General features: G+C 37.9%; 2 protein-coding genes across 4 annotated transcripts in view; one reads left to right on the top strand and one right to left on the bottom strand.

Annotated features, from left to right (window-relative positions):
* The window catches only part of ARL1 (ADP ribosylation factor like GTPase 1), an 11,501-nt gene extending 4,021 nt beyond the window's left edge, over nt 1–7,480 (top strand). For all 3 annotated transcript variants that reach the window (XM_025048774.1, XM_006914552.3, XM_025048773.1), the window contains 4 exons: nt 1,650–1,731; nt 2,765–2,876; nt 5,555–5,733; nt 6,457–7,480. In XM_025048774.1, coding sequence (XP_024904542.1) covers nt 1,650–1,731; nt 2,765–2,876; nt 5,555–5,733; nt 6,457–6,487 — 404 coding nt within the window. In that variant the 3' untranslated portion in view covers nt 6,488–7,480. The remainder of the gene's footprint in view (nt 1–1,649; nt 1,732–2,764; nt 2,877–5,554; nt 5,734–6,456) is intronic.
* A 2,853-nt stretch (nt 7,481–10,333) lies between these two features.
* Nucleotides 10,334–25,162, bottom strand: part of UTP20 (UTP20, small subunit processome component) — an 81,252-nt gene continuing 66,423 nt past the window's right edge. The window contains exons 47-62 of the mRNA XM_006914553.3: nt 24,976–25,117; nt 23,974–24,090; nt 22,554–22,724; nt 22,186–22,317; nt 21,618–21,728; nt 19,709–19,788; nt 19,208–19,277; nt 18,896–19,078; nt 18,013–18,144; nt 17,386–17,518; nt 15,651–15,838; nt 14,820–14,891; nt 12,703–12,996; nt 12,342–12,468; nt 10,902–11,047; nt 10,334–10,607 (exon numbers count right to left, since the gene is read on the bottom strand). Coding sequence (XP_006914615.1) covers nt 10,452–10,607; nt 10,902–11,047; nt 12,342–12,468; nt 12,703–12,996; nt 14,820–14,891; nt 15,651–15,838; nt 17,386–17,518; nt 18,013–18,144; nt 18,896–19,078; nt 19,208–19,277; nt 19,709–19,788; nt 21,618–21,728; nt 22,186–22,317; nt 22,554–22,724; nt 23,974–24,090; nt 24,976–25,117 — 2,254 coding nt within the window. The 3' untranslated portion in view covers nt 10,334–10,451. The remainder of the gene's footprint in view (nt 10,608–10,901; nt 11,048–12,341; nt 12,469–12,702; nt 12,997–14,819; nt 14,892–15,650; nt 15,839–17,385; nt 17,519–18,012; nt 18,145–18,895; nt 19,079–19,207; nt 19,278–19,708; nt 19,789–21,617; nt 21,729–22,185; nt 22,318–22,553; nt 22,725–23,973; nt 24,091–24,975; nt 25,118–25,162) is intronic.

Below are 25,162 nucleotides of genomic sequence, written 5' to 3' on the forward strand. Positions count from 1 at the left end.
GAGGGGTTCAGCTGCAGGCTAAACTTAGCCCAAGCCTCTGCCCCTCCGGGCCACCTGTTAAGATTCAGCAAGCAATCCACAGATGCTGTGCTTATAGTTGCCTCAAAAGGCCAGGCCAGAAACCGAGGCCAGCTGCCTCCAGTGTGAGTCTAGGCACTGCTCAGCAAGGAGCACCTGACTCACTGAGGATATACCTGGATGTGGCTTGGTGGGGCCATGAGTTAGGGGAGGCAGGGTTTCAGGGAACCTTCTGGGCTGAGCGACCTCTGTTGTCCAGTCTCATGACCTCACAGCAATGGCGGCTCTGTGTCTGTGCACTGGGAAGGGGGAGGGCTGAACAGGGAAAATGGCCACCGCAGGCACTTCTGAACAGAGCAAGTCTTCCCTCGTTCCTCACTCTGACGACGTCTCCCTATAAGTCCCTGGTGCCCCCTGTGCGCATCTGAATCGGCACTGGTGCTCAGAGTGAGCAGGTCCATCACCTCGAAAATCTGCTTGTGGATGCGGCCCCTTTAAGAGGCGTCTGCCACTGCCACAGCCTCCATCTCATTTAGCTGCTCAGGACAGGGCAGCCCTGCGTCCTCGCCCCATCCTACCTTCTGCCATTGCAGAGTGATTTGGATTTCTCCCTAGTTGTATGGCTTGTTCCTCTAGATCCTAGGTGATTTTTCCTTGCTGCTGCTTCTTGTTACGGTCACAACTTTGATTTGGTCACCAGAGGGATGAATAGAGCCTCTATCGTCTACACCATTTTTTCCCCTCCTATGATTTTTTTTAAGCTTGCAAAATTGTAGTAATCTTTGAAATATATTACTCTTAAGTTTTTCAGCATCCTCTGCACCTTCCTTTAGATTCCTTTCAGTGAAAATAGTGGTATCCTGCCTCAGCTTTGTGATGCCAGAGCTCCACCTCAGAAGGATGGCTGGTAAAAGGGATGGGACACCTCCCCTTTGGCGATTCAGCTATGACCTTATTACAAATGAGCTCTTGAAGTCCACAGAGGGTTTGTGAGGTTGCCAGCCTAAGAGAACCCAGCCTCCATAAAGCAGTATATATATATATATAGATATATAGATATAGATAGATATAGATATAGATAGATATAGATATAGATAGATATAGATATAGATAGATATAGATATAGATAGATATAGATATAGATATATCTATATATCTATATATATATATATCTCCATCCATTGTGGTGTCTTCACCCACTAAAGCTTAGAATCTAGGCTTTCTTGGTTTTGTTCCTTGTTTATTTGCTATCCAAAAAATCCAAAGTAATATTTACAAAAGACAGTTGTAAATAATATATTTACAACTGTCTTTTGTAAATATAACTTTCTGAACACTTTTATATTCTAGTAGTGTATTATGAGAGGAGTTTAACATAATTTCCATTGAGTTAAGAATTATTTATTTGCAGAAGTGATTAAATTCTTACATAACCTGAAGGTGGTGCTGATCTTGCTAATTAATGTGTGTGTGTGTGTGTGTGTGTGTGTGACAACATACTGTTTTAAATGGAGTATCTCAACCAATAACGTGATTCAACAATTACTGTCCATTGGGGAAACTCTACAAGATTGGATATTTTGAAGGCAAAATGCATTAGTCTACAGAAACTGATCTGATTTATCTTCCAGCCATTGGATTTAATGTTGAGACGGTAACATACAAGAACCTTAAATTCCAAGTCTGGGATTTAGGAGGACAGACAAGTATCAGGTACGGTACAAAGACCGGATTATTTTGTCATTTTTAATGTTTATTGATTCTTATAGGGTTAATAGCAGTAAATCAAAATATATCTTTTGTAATTTAAATGAAATAAAATGTTTAAAATGAAGGAAAACTGCCTATTCTCTCAATTAAATTAAAACCTAAGGAAGCTAGTTTTTCAGATATCGCTTAAACGAAAAGTGTTTTCGTGAAAAATGTTAAGACCTAATTACTTTAGTAGGTTTTTTTTGTTTTTTTGTTTTTTTGTTTTTTTTTTTTGTTTTTTTTACTAAAATGGATCCTCTATTTGGTTCTTGTCAGCCCCTTCCTCTTTGAGACAGACTATTTTGGATTTATAAAAAACCCTTTCAGGACCACCATTTAGGGCCAAGGTAAACATAGATGCCCTCTGGAACTCAGGTCTCTTGCCCAGCATTCTGTCCTTGACATGGCGACGGAATGCTTGATGACTGTCAGTGGTTGCTCACTATGGTACCATCTTAAAAGATTTAATGCATTCCCCAAACATCCTGCTGCCTTTTAACTTGTTTTATTTCTTGAACCACTTTTGAGTCTGTTTCTAATTTTAGCCATTTCTACTTCTTGGTGTCTTTAGTGATTAATTTAATGCCTATTATTATAAAACGTATTAAAATTTTTTTAAAGAATTCATTCCTCTTAAGGAGTTCCTAGTTAAAGATTTATAAGATGTAGAGATCAGGTCTGTGTACAACTTTTTTTTTATCAGTACATTTAGTGATCTTATAAGTTATATTCTCTCAGCATAAAGTCTGAACTCATTCTGAAACTCCTTGGTCATATGATTTAATATTTATTAACATTCTTTCCACCCCTTAGTGTTGGAGGGATATGATTTATATCCATCAGAAACAATGCATCATTATAGCATTGATTCTAACATGGGTGGGGAGGATTGGCATGTAACCCCCCCATTGTTGCCAAGTCCTAGCATATAAATTAACATATTCATTTCTTCTTTTAAATGATAATCTATTCTCCCTTTCCATGTTTTCGTTAGGCCATACTGGAGATGTTATTATTCAAACACAGACGCAGTCATTTATGTAGTAGACAGCTGTGACCGAGACCGAATTGGCATTTCTAAATCAGAGTTAGTTGCCATGTTGGAGGTAAGAAAACTATTAAAATGTGGGGAAATCATTTACATTTACTTGCCATTGTTTATTATTACATGCAGGAATAATTAAAAGGAAAGCAGGGATTTTTTTCCTCCTTAACCTTTAGTATCATTTTCTTTTGTGCACATTACTTCCTATTCCCAAATAATAATAATAATAATAATAATAATAATAATAGCCTTGTAATTTTTTTTACACTAGATTCCTTGATTTCCAGGAGTTCAGAATTGAACTCTTTCTAAACTGAAGTAACTCTTCTGTCCCTCTAAGAAGTGATTTTTAAAAAATATCTTTATTTCTAGTTGTATAAATTAGCTTATGGAAGCAGATATGGGTATAAATTATAAGAAGGCATATTGTTTGTTTCAGAAACCTTAAAGTTCAGAGAAATATGTATTTTTGGATTTTTGGCACAATTATGGCCCCAGCTCACCTCTCCCAGCTTTATCATTCTTTACTCTTCCTTGTGTTTATAGTGCCTCATCCACACTTACCTTTATGTTCTTTGAACACAGCGAGCTTGCACACCTGACGCCTGGTGTAGGGCTTTTTGCACTTGCTCATCCTTCTGCTTAGAATGAATGCTCTTCCCCAAATCTTTGCGTGGCTGCCTTCTTGACCTGTATCATCTCGCATGTTTCTTCCCTAGAGAGGACTCTGTTATTTTTTAACCCCCTTATTCTACTTTATTCTTTTTACCATTTATCATTTCTTTCCATTATTTTAAAATGTATCTGTTTACATATATACACATATATATATCTCCCACTATCACTGGTATGTAGAATGGTGTATAGCAGTTAAGAACTCAATATATTATATTCACTGAGGTTCATAAGATAACTTACTGGCTGACTGAATTCCATGATGCATTAAGTAATCAATTAGAAGTTTTAAAAAAATCTCCATTTGTTAAATAAATTTTTCAAATGTATTAATGATTAATAATGAAATTGCCTTTGCTCAAAAAAATTAGGTTTCTTTCCTTCATGAAAACTACGATTCGGAATTATCCAATCATTGAATGTTTAAATATAATTTCTAGGCCATTTGATTATGTAGGTAGAAGCATTCTCAGAATACTTTGGATTTCTGATTTCTTGTACTACTGACTTGTTATTGACTAGCAAGTTATAAATTGCAAACCTAATAGTTTTAAACTTTGGCTTAGTTTTTTTTCTAAACAACATAGCATCATATTTATCACAAGAGCCTCTTAGACCAAATTTAAGGATAAAGAATTTAAAGGGAATGTTTAATTGCCTTGGGTATATTGGATTTATAAAATAAAGGTTTATTCAGATGTAATTCATATGGTATAATGGATTTTTATCATGTAAAATATTACATAAAAAGTGATTATTAACTTCAGTTTATAGTTCTCAAGTTACACTGGATTGTCGACAGGTTATTTGTGGTATTAGGATTTGACTTATATAAACTTATGGAGAAAGAACTAAATTATTCATTAGGAAGTAACTTAATTGAATTAATCAGTAAATATTAGATAAGACTGTGTGTCTATAAATTCTGATGTAATAGTCTTGATTCATACATATGACACAAAGTTAATCTATCTTTTTCATATGCAAAAATCTAAATGGAGTAAGGAATTAAATGTAGAAAATAGATAATATTAACTATAAAATCTGTAAGCGAATATGTTTAAAATTTCTAGATAGGTCTTTCTAAATCAGAGGATTAAAGGGAATTACAAAAGACAAACAGGTTTAATTATGTTAATACAAACAAGAAACCCCCAAAGCTCAGATGCCAGATAATATAACAGTAAAACCAGGGAACCAGGACATAGTTTTATAACCAGTGACTAAAGATTAATGTTTTTATTCACATCAAGACCTTCTGCCACTCAATAGATAAATGAGTATAATTCACAGGAGAAAAATATATTACTAATAACATTCATATTTCTAATACCCCAATTATAAGCATATAATGATACGGTGTTTGGAAACATATATAATTTCCAGTTCTACCAAGGCTGCATTGAAGATAGGCACTGTCATACACTTTGGATGGATTTAAAATTGTTACAACTTTTCTGAAAAGCGGTTCATAAATACATGTAAACAAGAGCCTGAAAAAAGCTCATACTTTGATTTCATTTTTAGAGAATTGTGTTAAGGAAATAGAGATTCACACAAAGATTTCTATATGACTGTCACTTGGGTTTCTCTAATAGCCAAATGAAAAGAATCTAGAGTTTAATACTGGAAAACAGTTATATAGTTTATGATGCATGCATTCATAGTGTATATTTAACCATTAATTTTTTTTGAAAAACTTTTAGTGGTTTGGGAAATCATTCATGATTTAATATTTAGTTTCTTTTTAAAAACAGAGTATGGAACTATATGTGATTTTAACATGATTTTAAATGTGTAAATTTATTTACTAAGTAAACTAAATATCTAAACTACAAAGCAGTAGAAAATACCTAGAATGTTAACAGTTGTCATGTTTGGGAGATAGCATTATGGGTGAAGCTTCTTTACTTCGTATGTCTCTGTAATTTGAAATAATTTATTATAATGAATGCTGTATATTAATAATTAGGAAATATGCTTTTAAAATAATGTATTTTTTGGCATTTCTTCCTAACTCAAGGGAGCAAATTGATAAGAGGAAATTAAATATCTTCTATTTAGGAGGAAGAACTGAGAAAAGCCATTTTGGTGGTGTTTGCAAATAAGCAGGACATGGAACAGGCCATGACTCCCTCGGAGATGGCAAATTCCCTTGGGTTACCTGCTTTGAAGGACCGAAAGTGGCAAATATTCAAAACTTCAGCAACCAAAGGCACTGGCCTTGATGAGGCAATGGAATGGTAAGTGTGTCTCCAGAAGCCAGCTGTGTATTTCTGTGAGTGCAGCTGTGTACATACATGTAATTCCCTTTCATCTTAAGGATGAAATTCAAATTACTTAGCAGCTTACAATATTAAGTTCTTCCAGCCTTTTCTCCCACTTGTCTTCATTTGCATCTACTTTTATTTCTACAGCTTCCTTATTAGAGTTAGATAAGCCAGCTCTCTGCCATTTTTCTTTTTCCCTGCCTCACTTCACCCTCCAAATCTTTACCTTTCAGGACTTAGGTTAAGGCTTTCTTCCTTTCAAGAGTCTTCCCTGACATACCTCTGTACCCACTGCCTTACCACGCACATAGTTAGATGTCCTTGTCACAAATCAGTGATATAGTACTTGTTAAACTGTCTCGTAATTGATTTGTGCATCTGCTTATTCAATTATCAACTCCTTGAGGACAGAGACTAGTTTTCACCTCTGAATTATCCACATCTGGCTTGGTTGTAGTAATAGCAGCCTAAAAAGTAGATATTTGGTCTTTTTTGATTATTCATTCAAAGCATAGACTAAGTGAAAGCTAAAAGACCCTTGTGAAAATTGAGTCCACAACCTCATTTTCTAATGTCACTATCTTAGCCTTCATTGTTTAAAATGCTTTAGAATCCAGCACCAATGTAAAATTTATAAATGACCATACTTTATACCTGAAGAAGTTAATATTATGAAACCATTTTCTTTTCTCACAGGTTAGTTGAAACATTAAAGAGCAGACAGTAATTCAGTCACTTCTGCTCCCCTGAAATGAAGACCACATCCATATCCTTTTGGAACGTTAAGTGTGCTTCACACTACTAAATGTTAGAACTGTGTATGTTTGTTGGCATATACTGAACTGACTGCAACATTTGTAATAAATATAAAAAATAAGTATTTGGTTGGAAGGGTAACTCATCGTGATTGAACCAACTGAATGTCTGGTCTTTGTAATGTAAAATATTCCTTCCTTGCTTTCTTATGTTAAGGTATATAGTCCATATTCTACTTATGTGGAATTCGTATTCAAATACAGTCATATTAAAGAATGTACTCTTATTGAGGGGAAAAAACCCTCATATTTTTGAATTAGTGGTTGCAGCTTGTTGGCATAAACACTAATAAATATCTTAGATTTTTTTCCCCCTAAGTGAATTAAGTTTTTCCAAAAATTTGACTCAGTAGAGTGGGCTACATCTTCATTTGCTTAATGACCACTTAATTTAAGCTGCTTTGTTTGAAAGCTTTTGGTTATAGGCATGAAGTTGAATAATTATTTTAGTGGTTAATTTCACTGATTTATCTATAATTATCATTTTATAGTAATTCATAGTCGTTGCAAAAAATTTTACATATATTGACCTAACCGATTTGTACAAGAACCTTATGATGTAGATAGGACAGGTTATAATGTCTTCGTTTTATGTATGTGTGGAGTCTTGGGTTCTGATAGGTTGGCTACTCAACTGCTAATGAGTAATACTTCAAAAAATACTTCAGGGTCAGAAGCTTTTCCCATAAACTACACCTGAAAATGCCAACACAGACAACCTAATTCCTTAAATAAAATTATGCTAACTGAAGTAGACACTGTACATTTAAAGTAATGTCTATAAATTTATTTGTCCATACTAGTAGAGGTAGTAAAAACAATGGTAAATGGTTATATTTGATGGATTCATGACAAAGTTCACACTGAGGGAAATAAAAAAGATCTATTTTAAGAAGCATTGTAAAGATGTCTTTACTGTCTTTCATTCCTTTAATATACCTGTAACTGGGCATGTAAATTTGGTGAAAAGTCAATCTTTTTTTTTCCTGGTTCTAAAGAGAGAAATTAAGCATTCTTGGTTTTAATAATTAGGCTTACTGCTAGGCCATCAAAAAACAATTATGCTCAGAGGAACTTTTCAAACTGCCCAGTCTGCTGTAGGATTGGCTGCAATGTGACAAGTAAATATAGTCCATAGTAATTTCTAATATTGGGGAGAATTAAAAAAAATTTAAGTTGGGCAACCGGCATTTAAAAAATTAGATGCTGGTAAAGTGAACTGAAGACCATCATGCCCCTTAGGTCTCAGGGACACTAGGGGTTCATTTCCTGTCTCCACCACTGACTTCCAGTTGTTGGCCTCTTTTCACACTTTTGGTCATTCCCTCAGCTCAAATAAATGTGGCTTTCTCTCACCTGTGGGACTTTTGCTCTTTCTTACTCTCCAGCACCCATTCCTAATTTGGTCTGTGTCTGGTGGCGAAGTACTCTCTGGAGGTTCATGATCACTGTGAGAACAGGTGGGGAGAGGGAGGCCCTAGCAGGCAGATGCCATCTGGCACGGAGCCCCTGTGTCTTGAATACCGAGGAGGGCACATGAAGCTGCAGCAAAGGTCAGCACTTGGATGATGCCGATCCTTCTGGTTTATCACAAAGAACAGGATGGGATAAATAGAGCATACACTTATTTTAATATGGTATAAATTATAAGGTTCTTGTCTAGCAGGAAACTGCTGGCATGCTACGAGAGTTCAGATGTTGATATTTATAAAGATCTACTGAACATTGTTCTGTGAGAAGCCTGAAAATGGGAAAACCACCAAACTTAAAAGTCAGAACACATGAGTTCTCTAGGTACAGATGGCTGCTCCTTCAGTTTTTCTTTTCTCTATAAAATGAGAGACTTGGACAAATAATATCAAAGGTTTGTTTTAGCTCTAACATTCTGTTTTATAACTGGTTGGTAGTTGTGCTGTTATATGATCACAGTGAAAAATTAAATCTAGAGTGTTGGAATTGTTACCAGAGTACCTGAAATGCACTTTAAATTGTGGGAATGTAAGCCTCTTGATGGCAGGGACCGTACTTTATTTACTGTTAGTATTCCTTTCATTTAGTGTGGTGCACCTGGCACGTAGACACTCAGTAAATATTTACTGATAAAACACAAACATAGCTGTGTTCAAAATCCCTGAGGTGTTTGTTCTGAGCTTTGTCTTAGCATTAACTTTTTTTGATTTTTAAATTTTTTACAAAAGCAATACATGTACTTTAAATCACTTAAGAGGTAATTGAGATTGGCCATCCGAGATGCCCCATTTGGCACATTACAAATCCCTTGGAGGTGTGAGAACGCGTTTGAGACAAACCTACAAGATGCAGATGAAGTTATGAACGTTTGTACATTTGATTCCTATGCCATAAGCTATAATAGTCTAAACCCATAATTACAAATTATAAAGAGCTTGGGCTTTCAGTCCTAGATTTGAATCCTGATACCACTTATAACCTGTTACCCTTACGTTGAATAATCTGAATTTCAGTTTACTCATCCGTAAAATAACTAATTTTAGGGCTGCTCTAAGGAATACTATGAGGATTAAATAAAAGATATGCAAAGTGCCTGGCACATAGGATCAATCTTTCGACTCCCTTACCAATATATTGGGCACTAAATATTACTTCCACATCGAGTGTAGAGTGAACCAAAAGACACCCTATGGTTGAACAGGATAATGCCAAATTGTTTTCTGAGTGGTTTACAAGAGTTCCCTTTGCTGTACCCTGCTTTAACATTGGTATTGTCAGCTTTGTCAATCCAAAGGGTTCAAAACAATTTCATTCTGGTGTTAATTTGCATTTTTCCTAAGTATTAGTGAGGTGGAATATGGGAGTGATTCAAAATGTTTTAACAACTAGGCATAGCTGATGCAGGACCCCCACTTGTCCAGGTGTAAAGCCTTTAATTTCTGGTGTGGGGATTTAGGGAGCCTAGGGACTCGTGTAGCCAGGGTGGCGCTTGGGCGGGGGCAGGGTCTCAAGGACGTGACTATTTACCAACCAGGATACTTTAATATTTAAGACTATAACATCATCTAAATGTTAATGTTTAAGGGCCATTTATATTTCTTCTGTGCAATGCCCGTTTCTTTTGCCACTTTTTCTACTGGATTATCTTTGTTGATTCATTAGGAATTCATTATATAGCCTGAGTACTAGTAATCCTTTATCAGTATATGGTACATACCATCTCCCAGTTCTCTTTTCCTAAGGAGTTCTTAAATTTAATAAGTAGAATTTATCACATGTCTCTTCTATAGATAGCACTTCTTGATATCTGACAAGAAAAACTCCTCACCCTGTTCTTTTTAAAGAGCATCATGGGTATTCTCAGCTTATTTTCTGTATAAATTTTAAAATCAGATTGTTAGGACAATATGAAAAACTCTCTTGGGGATTTTGCTCAGATATGCATTTAAACAATGAAATCCAACCCAGGAAAAACTAGGATCTTATGGTAATCTTCCTATCCATGAACATGGTTATATTTCTCCATTTGTGCAAAATTTTCTTAATGTCTTTTGATAAAGTTTTACAATTGCCTCCATAAGGGAACTGCAAATCATATGATTTATTCCTAACTTCCTCTAACTTTTGACTTGCTATTTTAAAATGTATCTTAAAAAAAAATGCATTTTCAATTATATCACTAGTGTCACAGGCTTTTTAGACAGTGAAGATACAGTAGTATTATGAAATGTTTTAATTAAAAAATACATGAGATGATTACATTAAACTGTATAATAATAACAATAATATACAATCTCTGCCAAAATTTAATTTAAATAATAAACGCTGCTGTGATTTCACACCAGCAGATACACTGGAAAGTTCATGCTCTGGGGTGAGCTGAGACACTGTCAGCATGGGGGCACTTCACTCCACCATTGCTAAATCTTTCAGGCTGTGGCTCTTTTGTCTCTTGGCCTTATAGCCTGGACGCAGGAACTCTATCTTTCTCTTCTTTGCTTCACTTTTATTTTTGTGTTTCTTCAGCTTTTTCTTGGCGGCAATATCAGGATTAGTTACGAACTTGAAAAAAAGAATAGAAATCTTATGTCTAAAGTAAATGTTAAAAGTAAATGTTAAACCAATAAAAATCAAATGCACAAATGGACCATTGTGTTGACTTTTAAACACAACGACTGCAGTACATGCCCATTAAAGACAATCTGGAGCCCCAGCTATAAAGTCCTCACTTCTCAGACACAACCAGTACCTCCTTCCTCCCCGAGTTAAGTGCGACACAAACACATGCACACAGCCCTGGTTAAAAACAGTTACTAAGCCTAATGAACATGCCATATTTTCAAACAGCAAACCTACCTCCAGAGCCTTCCTCTTTTTCCGGAGTGCCCTTTTCTCATTAGCCTGTTTCTGTACAGAAGCAAAGGCTAATGAGAAGCTCTCTAGCCCAACCAGCTTTTTGAGTAATTCTATGATTTCCTGGGATAGATTCTTCAGCAAAGGATCTAATTACACACAGAGTAATAATTAGTTACATAGGAAAGGATACATTTGAATATCTACAAAAACAACAAGCAAAATTTAAACTGCGGCATTATCAATTCTATTACTTCGACGTTAAACACAAATCTGAAACTATCTGAAACTAGCCTCTACGTTTCTGAGATGAGAGAACAGCAGAAGTGTTGGACACAGTTTACAGCCACCTCATCCAGGATGCAACAAGAGATCAGACACCATGAAAGTGGCAGACACCAGGAAGTGGCAGAATTTGGGCTCAGAAGACATTACTCTGAGAACTGGACAGAAATGTTTTGGGTTACCTTTGTTAACCTGCTCAGCTCTGCAGATGGGGGAAAGGTAAGCGTGTTTTTCTAGGCTCTAATTCACAGGTCACAGAGGCTTAGCTCTGGCCACAACTTTTTTTGCATGGGGTGTGGGGGATCAAAGACTCCTTTGAGAAGCTTACAAAAGCTGCTCAAAAGCTCACACCTTTCCCTGCCTCCTTTTTCCCAAGTGCAAATAACCTACAGATTTTTGCATCAAGTTCAGGAGAGTTCAGGCCATCTGTTCTACATTGGCAAGTTTCTTGAAAATAGGGACTAGGCCTATTCCACTGTTGAACCTCCAGTGCCTGCAAATATTAGGTGCTCAATCAATTTTGGTTGATGAGAAACAAAGCCGACTTGACATTCACTGTTGCCTTTTCGTAAGAGGAAAGAAACTTTCCTTCAAGGTTGTAGGACTAAAACAGCTCTAGCTTTGACATTTACTCCATTTGTTTTAATTTATAACTTAAGATCCACTTTACCTCCCTTTCCAGCCCCCAATTCCCTCTTTTTCTATTGGCAACAGACATTTTATGGTCAGCGAGGGAAATGTATTAAATGCACCAGCAAGGAAAAAGATAAACAGGTGAAACTGAAATGACACTTAAACTAAAAACTTTCATACTTTTGTTTTATAAATCTTGAGAATCTAATGACATTTCATTGTTCATTATTGTTCAAAGCACTGTGAGGTTTAGAACCACCCCAAATGGTAGTTTTCTTTGAATATTTAATCTCTGCTTAGGAGTAAAATATTATCTTTTAGGAAATATTCATTCTTAGATACAAGAAAGCATACAGGAGAAGGTAGTCAAATATGACACAAATATGCCTTATTAATTTGCTATTAACCATCTTGGAACCCGGCAAATTTTCTTGCTTAGAATAACTGGCAGGGAGGAGGACAGAAGAAAGAGGGACATATTCGGGAGAGGGGTGCAAGGGTTCAAGAGGGAGGCTGCGGAGTTACCCTGGTCCGAATAGGTGCTGTTCAGTTCTCGGAACAAAGGAGCTATGATGACTGGGAGATACGGCTTCACCTTGTCTTTGCCAAGATCCATTGCCACAGCTCCGAGAAACTTAAAGATGCATGTTCTCTGAAAATACAGATCACTGTCCATTAGAAGTGTTTCTCTTAAACTTGCAGCCATGCACACAGTTAATTTAGAAAACAAGGTCTGTTTTGGGGCAGATATTATTGCTGCAGTTTGGGGTTCAAAAGCTCCTAGGAACTTGGGAGGATTACTAACACGACTAAAATACTTTCTAAAAAAAGATGCTTTCAAAAAATAACTAAAATGACGCTTTCAATCACTGCACGTTATTCGCACCTTTAAGGGGTTCCGAGGTGAGTAAGAGGCTTCCAGTTTTGCAATGCGGGACAACTTCTGGACCAGCCACAGCAGCGTGGCCGGCTTGCTGTGCTCCTGCTTCGCCTCATCGTTCTCCTCTCTGTCAGACTCTACCTCCTCAGGTGCACAGGCTTCGTGTTCTCCCTCTCTGGCCACACCGTGCCCTGAAGCTTCTTGTTCTTCCAGGTCTTCTTGTATCTCACCTTGCTTATGCCCAGAATCAGGTTCCAGTAAATATAAGACTTTGGCTACGAACAGCAAATTCTTAACAACCTTAAAAAAAAAAGGGAGGACGGGGATAAGGAATTGGGCTTTGACTTTGCTTGGGAAAGCAGAAGCTAAAATAGGTGTTCTACAATTAGAAATAACTAGGTATTGCACTATTAAATTGATGATCGTTCCATTTTTTTGTTGTTGTTGTTTGTAATTCTTCAGTTCGTCCTTACAGTGTGTCCAAACCCATTTTCATGTAACTTTCATGCATCTGGCCTAGCTCTATCCTTTAAGGTCACACGAAGTAAATAAATGAATTCATTCTGGACCATTTTTTAGTGAAAGCTTTCATCCTCATTCCATTAAATTACTTCATTCATTACAGAAATAACAATTTCCATGACAAGTAGCTCTGTATACAGCATTTCAATTCAACTTTTAACATGTCCCTATTAGGCACCATTATCAGGAGAGAAAATCAAGGCTGAGTTTAGTAAAGGACTCACTCAAAGACAAAGTGAGTGGTCAGCCAGTCTTGAGAATTCAAGCCCAGGTTCTTAAACACTGGCTTCTTCCTCCTCAAATCTCATCTGATCCAGTTAAACAGCGCAGGGACAATTTTAGTCTTAAAATAACAGACCCATTTATTGAGTCCCTGGGACATCCATAAAGTCTCTGATGTAGGTATTTCACACCCCTAATGTGAAGGAGGAAACCATCCTGGCTATTCTGCTAGAGGTGCTGTGTGCCCGAAGCTCCCCAAATATAGTGCTCAGAACCCCACACATGGGCCAAGGCTAGCCTGTCCTTTAAGAGTTAATACCAAGATTATAGTTTCCTTCTTTTGGAAGCCTGGCCTCCACGAAGACAGTCCCAGATTTGGAGGCCTTTTCCCCCTGTGGCAGCCACTTCATATTGCTAACTTGCTCTAAGATTACAGTGAACTAAAATCTATAATTTCTTTCATCCTGGGTCATTACTAGTAAATCTATTCCTCCCTGTCCTGAGCTTGTATGGTGTCAGCCTTTACCAAAACTGGTACTGTCCAGCCTGGTAGGACAGGATTTCTTTGGCCTCACTGCTATCCATTCCCCACTGCTATCCATCTGTGTTTATGGCACGACACCTAAGATTAGAGAGGATGCACCTAGTTTCTAGTGCCCCTTATCCCTTAATCTGCATTGCTCCGGCTTGTCCACAATGACTCACAAGAGACGTGGTCGACTGCCTTGCTCATATCCATATACCACATCCGTGTCACCTCATCATCTATAGCCCAACTGCTCTATCAAAAAAGGAAAAAATAAAAGGGAGCAGCAGACCAAACCATTCAAAAACAATTTATATTTATCACATATTTATAAATGTCTTCTCTATGTTTACATTTTATTTATAAATTTTATAATGTGAAAACATATAAAGCTTTTTAATGATGGATTTATCTGCCTTCTGTTACAGACAGACGATTCTCAGACTGCATTGTGGCATGAACATTATTGCTTTCTCTTCAAATTCTAGGGGTAAGAAAAGGAATCTAATATTACAGTTTAATATAAAAACAATCAATGCCCTTCAAAGCTTCAATCACAATGTAGAATGGGTATGTTAAAACTGAAAATGAAAAGATGTAATAAACAGCCTTCCGCTCATCTTTGTTGGGAATTTTAAATGGAGCCAAGAGTAATCCCAAATGGACCCCAGAGTCAATGAGATATATGTGCATAACTGAACATGTATTTGAGTGTATGTTTACATTTCATTTAATTCCCCAAGCATGAAACTAGGGAAAACAAAAAACAAACACCAAAAGTGAGCCTATTCCTAGACTACTGTTAGAATAGATAGATCCCTTCTATTTAACTGGATAGGATTATCATACTTACCTGCTCTCCTAGAGATTGATCCAAGAATTTGGAATGTAATTGATGGCAGGAGGCTAGGGAGATACTTTTCATCTGTGAAAATAAAAAAAAAAACAGGACATTGGCAGACACAATGCAGGGTATTTCTGAGTAACCGTAATAATATAACTGAGGTACTAGTGTTTGCTCCGAATGATCACCTGTGTAGATCTGGAGAAGGAAGGTTCAGAACCAGAAATTGTGTAAATTGGGTAACTATTCCCTTCTACCTGCCACAAGCAGCTCAGCCCAAAGGAATGGGATATTTTCAAGCCCTAGGGAGACAGAGGTCATAATCCCTTAGATGATTAGTACAGAACTTTGCAACGTTCCAATACATTTTTTTCTTCCTCTTTTTTTCCCCTTCTACTCTTCACTCATTCAATATTTGCAAAGTTCCCACTATGAGCCAGGCACTGTGCTAGGCCCTAGGAAATCAGAGATGGATATAACATGGTCCCTACCTAACATTTTCATGAATGTGATTTCATTTAGTCATCATTAAGATTATGGAGGAGGCGGGACAGACAGTATCAGTCTCATTTTCCAGTGTTGATAAAGAACTTAAACATAAAGGAAGATGAATGTGCTAAATAAGCAAAGCGAAAGTCTGACTAGACCGAGTCTAAAAATTACCTCTGAAAAGCCATGGCCTTGAGGGTGACCCCTCTCCAGTTCCTACAGATTCACATATGCAACAAGTTGTTGGCTGGAAGAATTTCTACCAAGGGCCAACCCCAACATAGTTACATGAGCCAGAATGAACACCTCACATGGGTCATGAAGGAAGAAACAGGTTTAGAGAAACCTTACCTTTTGGTCAAGGTCGCTTGTTAGGAACCTGACGGCTGCAGGTTCTGAGAGTTTCTTTTTGTTTTTTTTCGCATTCCGTTTTCTAATAAGCTCCTCTGGTTGGCAAGAGGCAAAGAGCAATCCAAAAATCTGGGCTGCGGTGAGCCACACCCAGTTGTGCGGATGTCTCAGGTGAGCGTGCACGTGACCTAAGGGAACCAACAAGCATTCTCAGATGTCTCACAGCTTTCTGGACTCTTTGGTGGTAAACGTGACTAGTTTAGGTATTTCTTGAGTATCTATTATGTGCTTGGATTTGGGAACTAAACACAAACAAAAGAGCCCCTGCTTCCCCAGAAGCTCTCAAGGAGCTAGGGAGAAGTGAGGTGGAGAGACAATGGAAACGACTAGAAAACCAACTCCTGACGTGGTAAATGACATGACAGAGGTACGAGTATGCAAGTCTAAAAAGAGAGCAGCTCCATAAGAACTAGTTTCAGATTCAAGAGAAATAAGGTGGCATTAGCATTTATAATTTCTAAATTAAAATGAATGTAATTATATGCAAGGACACATTTATTTCTCAGAAGTATTGAAATTGGTGGCTCCAAGTAGCTGACTGGAAAGGCACCATTTTTGAGGCTTACTATGTGCCAGGCACAGGGCTGAGTGTGTTACACATATCTCATTGAGACCGCACAACAGTTCTGTGAGGCTGGAACTGTCATTTCCATTTTACATTACAGATGAGGAAATGGATATTCCAGAGGGACTAAGGGACATGCCAAGCTGTAACAGGCAAAACCAAGCCTGGGCCCCAGCTGCATCTGGCCCCAAAGCTCATACTCTTAAATATGACCCCTTAAAGGTCACAGTCTTAGCTATACGCACTCTCCATATACCACATTTGGTAAGTACAGTGGCGAAACCTTGTGTTGGGGAATGGGATTAAATTTCTGGATGAACCACGTCATATCTGAGTTTTAGTCTGTGTTGCTATACTTTACGAGCATGGCTTTACTTTTGTTCTGTGTGAACCTCTGTGATAATCTGGCCATGTCTCAGTGGAGCCACACAAGAGTAGGCCACATAGTAACTTAGTAGCTATTATTTCTCATAGGATCATGAGTTTTCTTAAAATAGGTGGGTACTTAAAGCAGACATTCCAATATCTATTTCCTACTGACCGATTAAAATTGAATATGTTAAATTAAAAATTCTAGGATCTTATTTTTCATTAAAGGAGTGATATATAACAACTTGAATGTCTTTTAAAAGTGAAATTGTTTGGTAAATTATGGCACATTTACATGATGGACTATTTATAGCTATTTAAAAGGATATCTACTAAGTATGTTCTAGTAATATGCTTACTTGAGTACAAACAGGATATAAAAGTTTATATGGAATTATGCAACCTCAAAATAAACCAAAAAGACTGGATGGAAATATATACCAAAATATCATGAAATAGCAAAGAGGACTTTGAGGAATTTTTTCCTTTCTTATACTCCCTCATAATTAATTTTCTTTCTTTTATAAATGAAATGTATTACTTATGAAGTTATAAACATATATATATTTTTCAGAAAGGAACATTTTCACTATAATCAACATGAAAGGGCCCTTTTTCTCATGGACTTTTCCCCTGACATATACTTTCTGAAGTATTCATATTCTAATCTCCCAAATTTGTTTTCAATAATTCTATCACAACTAATAAGTTTTAGATTTAAACAAAAAAGGCAATACTTACTCCAGATTCTACTCAAAGTCTCAAAGGGCTTGGTATACTGAATAATATTACATTCCTTGATGAGTTTACTTATCAGTATAAGAAAACTAAACAGAAGGCGATCTGCGGCTTTTTCTTCAGTCTCCTCCACGATCTAAAAACAAGATGGATGCAAATCAATTAAGACAACAATCTCAAAGTATCTGATGGACATTTGTACTTCGGCATGTAAATCTACATCAGGGTTTCTTGACAGCAAGACTCCTGCCATTTTCGGTCAGATAATTCTTTGCTGTGGAGGGCTGCCTGTGCACTATAAGGTATTTAGCAGCTTCCCTGCACTTGACCCACTAGATGCCAGTAGTACCTCCTACCCTCCAGCTGTGACAACCTAAAATGTGTCCAGATGTTGCTAAATGTCCTCTGTGGGGCCAAAATCACCCTGCTTGAGAACCTTTGACTGTCATATACTACAGAAGGTAAATTACTTTAAACCTCATTTTAAAAAGTAGATCTGACTGCACTGAATTCTTGCTTTTATTAATACAAATTTTTAAACACATTGTTTAACACAATATTTTAATCTATATCACTTCAAGTAAAACTATAAAAATTAGCGAAAATTTTATTCCTTAGCAAATAACTTACATCTTGAAAGTTTTCAGGATCAATTTCCTTTTCAATCACAGGGAGAACAGTTCCAAATCTTCTCTCAAAAGTGATTCCTTCACTTTCCACAAACAAGCCGCAGATCAGGGCAGCTAGTTGTCTATTTAACCTCTACCAAACAAACAAACAAAATTAAAAACAAAAAAACAAAAAAACAAAAACCCACGAGACAATGTCAACACAACTTGGAAGGCTGTTTCCAAAATTATAAAATGCAGGTGTGCATGACTTTGTCTTCAATGGTTCAAGATACTGGAAATCAATGGAGAATGGATCTTTTGTGGCTAACAAGAAAAATACAAAGAAATCTTCATACCCAAGAATAACGTTTTTAAAAAGTGGCATACATCATTATCCACTGATTAATATTTTTTATTTTAAATTAAAAAAAAAAAGTTTCATACCATCTCTCTACCCCCCAATCTGACTTTAATACTTAAATAAGTACTAAGATATGACATGAGTTGTTTATGTTCCATACGGATGGGACAGCGATAATGGTGGTAGAGCCATCAAGTAAATACAATCATCGACAAAAATTATGTTCCATAAATTGAATAAGCAAAACTGGAAACAAAGGTTCTCATCAATGGGAGCTGGTTAAGTAAATTATGATACATTCATATAGTGGGATAACTGCCTGACATTACCAGTGTACTGGGAATACAGGTGATTTTTACATTACTCTCTGTAACTTCATTGTCTGAAATATTATTATAAGAACATATTGTTAACGTGATCAAATAAAAATAAACCTACTTGGGAAAAATTAATTCAACAATGTATATGCATTTGTCTTTAAAGTAGGAACACCAAAAAATCTAAGACTTTTCATTGAATTATGACTAAAAGCAACCCTAACCTTCTTCGCTCCAAACCAGGTGGTAACCATATTGAAGAGCCAGTCTTTTTTCTCAAGGCTGATTTTACTGAGTAAGGATTTGATTGCCATGGATGCCATCTTCTTACACATGGCAGAGTCATCGTTCACCATCATTAGACAAAGGGGGATAAAGAACATCCCACAGTTCTCATGGAGCAGTCCCTGGAAGGGAACAGGCACTGATGAGCACACGCAGATTGGATTCTCACAGGTGCCCTCATCGGGGAGGACCGTGGGATCCCAAGGGCTCAAGGGAAACCCAGGTAAGTTTGTCTTTGTGATTCACGGTACCTGAGGAAACGTGTCAAAGATATAAGCGATCATTTCCAGGGCGGACTCTCTCCCAGTCTCATGTTCATAACTAGGGCAAGAACATTAGAAGGACTTGTTAGTATCTTATAAATTTACCAATAATTATTTTAAAGTATTTGAAACATTGTTTCAAGGTCACAGTCCATTTCTTAAAAAGTGGGAAAAAACCTCCATTTTCCCTATTTTAACGGTCGTATGTATCATGCTACTGTGGTTTTAAATGTAGTTTTGTTAGATTTTTACTCTTCTCCTAAGGGGACTCTAATGACAAGCAGTGGTCAGACTGAGTTGAAAAGCGACTTACAGAACTGCTATGTGAAGCCATGCATAATGCTTGCCAGTTGAATCAATGATTCATGGCATCATCCTCACAGAATGCGCCACTGTGTTTAGGCTTTGTTCTTTTTAGGACAGCCGCTTCATTAAAAGGAGAGAAGAAACTCCCCCACCACCTCTGTGTACTTTATGGCTTAAACTTACTTCAGTTGTGCGAGCATGAATTCCAAGTTTGGTCTCAATTTATCACCCAGGGGATAGTCAAGAAGATATTTCAGGAAAACCTAGGAATGGAAGTCACACAGAACATTATTTGGATCCTATCTCTCCAGGATTCTTGTTTCCTAAGCTGCTTTCTGGGACACACTGGTAGGTTAAAAAGACCTTTCAGAAGGGCGATCAGTTAGGTGACGTCGGCCTCTTGAGTTGACAGCCCTTCTTCTCTCCTCCCATTCACTCACCCAGGTCCTGCCCTATGTGCCTAATGAACAGTCAAGTCCTAGCCCACCAATGGCATCATTGCTCAGGGCTCCACATCTAAGCTCACACATCAGAAGTTCCTTTCTCTTTGATAGGTGGTGTGATGTACTGGTGGGCTATGGTTCAACCCCGCGTTTCCCCTTGAATAATAATAATGGTGATAATAATTTTAATATTGATAATAACTATTGCATTTACTAAATACCTTCTATGTGCGTAACACTGAGTTAAGTGTTTCTCGGTTAATTTTCATTATTTCCTTGGAAGAGAATGTTAAGTTGGCACAGAGAGGTGAGTAACTGGCTCAGGTGGCAATGCCTAGTCTATCTGCACCCGAAGGCTCTGCTTTTAAACTATATACTATTCAGCCTCTTTTGTTGATAAACTATGAGAACTAAGGCACGTCATTAAACTTTCCTGGCCATTTTTACCCCCAGCTATAAAATGGGGGTACTATTCTTTTTTGAAGTACAGTTACAAATAGAAGTCATGTCTGTAAAGTGCTGGGCGCACAGCTAGTGCTGAATAAACAGCAGCTGGCAGTCATTAAGGAAACTTTCTAAAGTCAAGCTTCCTCCCTCTCTACTCTGGCCTCCTTAGCAGCCCAAATCCTCCTTTAACTCTGAGTCTGTATTTCCCACTCAGACCCTTCCACCTCCTGGGTTGATATGCACTCATGATCGGGGTAGACAAATGTATGAACACAAATCTGCTCATTTCACTTCCTTGCCTATTGATTTCAATAACTTCTGCTATTCTAAATCTTGAACAAGACCACAAAGTCTTGCCTGACCTGACTCCCTTCCCCACCTCACTCACTTTGATTTAGCTGCTCCAACAAGCTAAGCTCTGACCCACTTCAAGGCTGATCTTCCTCAGGCATCTGCCACTCCCTTCACCTGGAAGGCGAAGCCTCATCTTCCTTTCAAATTTCGCTCACACGCCAATCCTCAGGAAAGCCTCCTGACTCTCACGCTAGTGTGGTTCTCTACTGGTTCATATGATCTTATTGTGTACTTTTCCATATTTCATCAATTCTAAGAAGTAGTTTTCACATTTTAACATCTAGAATTAGGATGTGTCTTACAATTGATGGGGTCTTACCCTTGTGTCATAGTTTTTTTCTTTTTTTGAGGTACATAGGTAATTATATTATAGCACCTTTTCCCTCCTGGCACCTGCGACATCTATAACTAAATAACTATCTGTGGAATTTGTTTTGTGCCTGCCTACTGTAAGATGGGGACTATAAACATTTTGTTGACCGCTCTGCCAGCAGCACCTGACACACAGCGATGTGCGTAAGTAGATGCCGACTGGACCGTTGGATGGAAACCTTTGCTGCAGGCTATCATGCTGCAGAAGGAAAATGTATTTCTTCGTCTATCTGAAATATGCCACATGTGGTGAGCTATACTCAAAATGCTCCTTGTTAACTGAAAAATGCCCTTAAGACAAGGCCAAGACCCTTCTCACACTTGGAGGGTAAATGGGTCCGAGTCTCAAAATGAAACATCAATCTGACACAAAGTCGTCTTCAGAATTCAGTCAGTGTTGACATCTCTTTACTGAAAAACCAAACAAACGGTTGGCAGGTCCCAGCCGTTGCTATGGGAATAAGTTCTCTACAAACCTGTCTGCACTGGACCCTGACAGGCTCACTTTGCGAAGAAATTGCCAACTTGGATACTTTCCGCATGACATCATCGATTTCTGGGACCAGCAACTTTCTAGATAAAATGGCCTAAAATACAAAAGGAAAAGACATACTCTTCACATTTTACTGCAGATGGGCATAAGTTGACCTGATGCTATAGTAGTCACAGGCAGTTTTCAAGCATAAAGAAAGTACCTTCAAAAGAATAACATATTTTAAAATGTTTGTTAAAATGGGCAAGTTTGTGTTATATATCTCAGCACAATTAAAAAGAAAAAGGAAAACAATGTCTAATATGATAAATACAGGTAGAACATCTGTTTTTGTATAGAATATTCTGGAAGTATTAATATAGAGTTCACATTCGAACATTTTAATAAGTACATATGTTAGCTTATAATTAATCCACCAAAATCATCATTATCTTTATAAATTACTTAATTTTGGAAGTCTAAAACAGTCAAAACACTGTGTTCCCATGTTATTCTAAATATCTGACTTGAGGCTCATAAACTATCAAATCCACATTCTGGTGACACCATACCTTCAAAAGACCAAATGCAGTGGCTTGTCTTGAAGTGTCATAAATGTCCTCCTCAGCATATGCTAGTAGAACTTGAAGCTGCTTTTCGGTTATCTGGTAAGACTTCACTTTCTTCACAAGTACAGTCACACACTATAAGTTGCAATAGTGAAGGTTAATAGCCAGGATGTCCCAGAAATCAGGATCCAGTGAAATCATGAGGACTTAATATAACATCAGTGCCTTTTCACAAAGGATATCAATCCTCTGGCCTTAGCAAATTAATCTGGAAAAATTTTTGAGCAAGACCACTAAGGACGACGTGGGAAACTAATTTTGATGTTCACCCTGGGCCTGGCTTTTCCTAAGTGCAGGTAAAAACAACTCACCTTGAAACAATTTACCACCAGGTGGAAGTTCTGGCCCTTGGCAGCCCCCAGTTTTGCATAGTCTTTCAGCAAAAGGAAAAGGTGTTTCGTCAGCTGTTCTGCTTTTGTTTCTATGGAAGGCAGAGGGAACCTCAAGACACAGAACAGGCATTGTAAAGCACCTGTGATCACCTGAAAAACAAAAACAAACAGAACCAATCAACTTATGAAGTGACCACACCCAATAACCCAACACTCAAGGCTGTATAGAATCTATACGTAATCAGGCTGAAGGAATGAAATGCTCTGCCCAGCCCATTCTGAAGAACTGTGCCAGAAGTATGAGAAGATAGGGAAGCTTCTTATTCCCTGCTGCAGAATAACTAACTGCTTCTCCAAGGCAAGTGAAGATATATCACAACCTTAACTTACCTGCATAAATGACTGCACGGGTTAACCAATTTTAGCAATCAAAAAAACCACAGTATAAATGACTTCTCTATTTTCTAGAATGGTACTTCAATTTAATCCATTCTTACTAAGCTTGTATTATGTATATGAGGCACTCTACTGAGTATTAGAAATAGAAAAATAAACAGGATGTCAAGCCTCATTTAAGGAGCAGATAGCTAGCTCAGAAATTAAGCATGGGAAACAATGAACTATAATTTAATACAGTCAAGAGCTGTGCAAAAGGTATTAAAAAAGTGTGCTGGTACCAAGTGATTACATGAGAATCCCCAAACCAAGCCAAACCTCAGAGATCAGCTAGTTCGTCAGTTAGCTCTACCTGGCGGGGATTCCTACTGCTCTGGTTGCTGTGACAGCCTGACTGGGCTGGATTAGATAAAGACACAGAGCAAAGTGCTCCGGAGTCAGAGACACCAGGGCTCATAACCCGGCCCTGCTGCTTTTACCTAGTCGAGTACAAGATGCTGCTTAACCTCTCGGCACCTTCTCTGTAAAAGAGGAGGATGTGGGAGAGGTGTAGGTGTTGGGGTCTGACAGACGGAGGCTCATATCCTCAGTCTACCCTCTGGGGCAAGTCACTTAGCCTAAGCCTAGTTTTCTCATCTATAAATCAGAAACGATAATAATACATGCCTCATGAATGGTTCTGGGGATTTACAGCAGTGAGTAGTGTGACCAGTGACGATGATGTGGTGGTGATTACTGACGTGGGACACCACCACTCACAATCACAAAGTTGTTGTGAGGATCCAATGAAATCAGTAATGTACCTAGGAGGGCTTTTAAAACTTTAAAGGATGTGCAAACATATGGGATTATTAAATTGGGGATCAATTAAATGCAGGGAATAGAGGTGGCTCATGATGTCATAACCTCCTTTACAAACTTCAGCTATCGGGTGAAGCACGAGCCTAGAGTCCAGTGCCGGGTGTTCCACACCACATGGCCTTGTGAAGGAACAGATGCTCACCCGCACGTCCATGGAACCCAGGCAGTCTACGAGGAGAGACACAAAAGGATCCAACATTTCCAGGACATGCTCACTTGAAGACTTGATCTTGGAAGTCTTCAGACTCAAATGCAGCAACTAAAAGATTTAAAAAGATATTTCGCAGCAGTTGCCTATAAGCCCAGATGAGTTAGGTAATGGTGAAATGATTTTAAGAGACAAACCTGAAATGTTAAAATGCTTCTATTAGATAAGCACAAATTTTGAAAAAATGGGAAACTCCCTGGGAGAGTCTCAGTAAGTGAAGGAGGTGCAAGCTCACCGCGCAGCTGAGATTCTAAGTTCATTTACCAAATGATAGATAACTCGGCATCTGCTTTGATGCTAGGTGCTGGGTTGGCATGCAGGACGCAGACATGACCAAGCTGGATGTGGTCCTGCCCTGATAGATCTTAGCCAGGAAGACAGACTGTAGGAATAATTAACCACAAATGCAGGTGCTTCGAGAATTCTGTGGGGACCTGGGCAGAGGGTGGAGCGGGTGATGAGGACAGGCAGAGCGTGCAGACTGTACAGAACTGAGGGGAAGCCACGTGTAACTGCAACGTGGATTGGAGTGGGACACGACGAGGCTTGGCCTTGCAGCCCAAATGAAGGACTGGCTCTCTTGGGAAAATGAGAGCCAATGAAGTGTTTTAAAAGGAAATTAAATGATCAGATTTGTGTTTTTAAAAGCTTTTAGAAAAAGTTCAAAGTAGCTTACAGGTGAAAACTCACAGGTAAAGCAACAATGAAACCATAATCAATATTAGGTCAGAATCATTAATTCTGAGAGTTATATTATCCAAGTAAGTACTAGAAGAGATAAAGAATAAATGGACCAATACGTCTTCTAAAAAAAATTCCACAATTTATTTACAGTAAGGCATTTAAGGTGGAAATAAGCAACATTAGAAATTCAGCAGAGTAAAAGGCACAGACCCAACTGTGGGCGGGGAGTCTCACTTTAAGGTTAATTCTTACCCGAAGTCCAGACTCAATAAATATGTGCATGTTGGTTTTCCTGCTCACAACAGCTTTTTGCCCACCTCGAACTGGAGTTGGGGGGAGCAGAAGACAGCTCTGGGGTGGCAGACGTGGATCCGGTGCAGGGGCTGCTGGATTTCTATCAATCATAATGGAATAAAAAATAAATGAAAGAACACCGTAT

Source organism: Pteropus alecto, unplaced genomic scaffold (assembly GCF_000325575.1).
Source record: "Pteropus alecto unplaced genomic scaffold, ASM32557v1 scaffold94, whole genome shotgun sequence".
Lineage (NCBI taxonomy): Eukaryota > Metazoa > Chordata > Mammalia > Chiroptera > Pteropodidae > Pteropus > Pteropus alecto.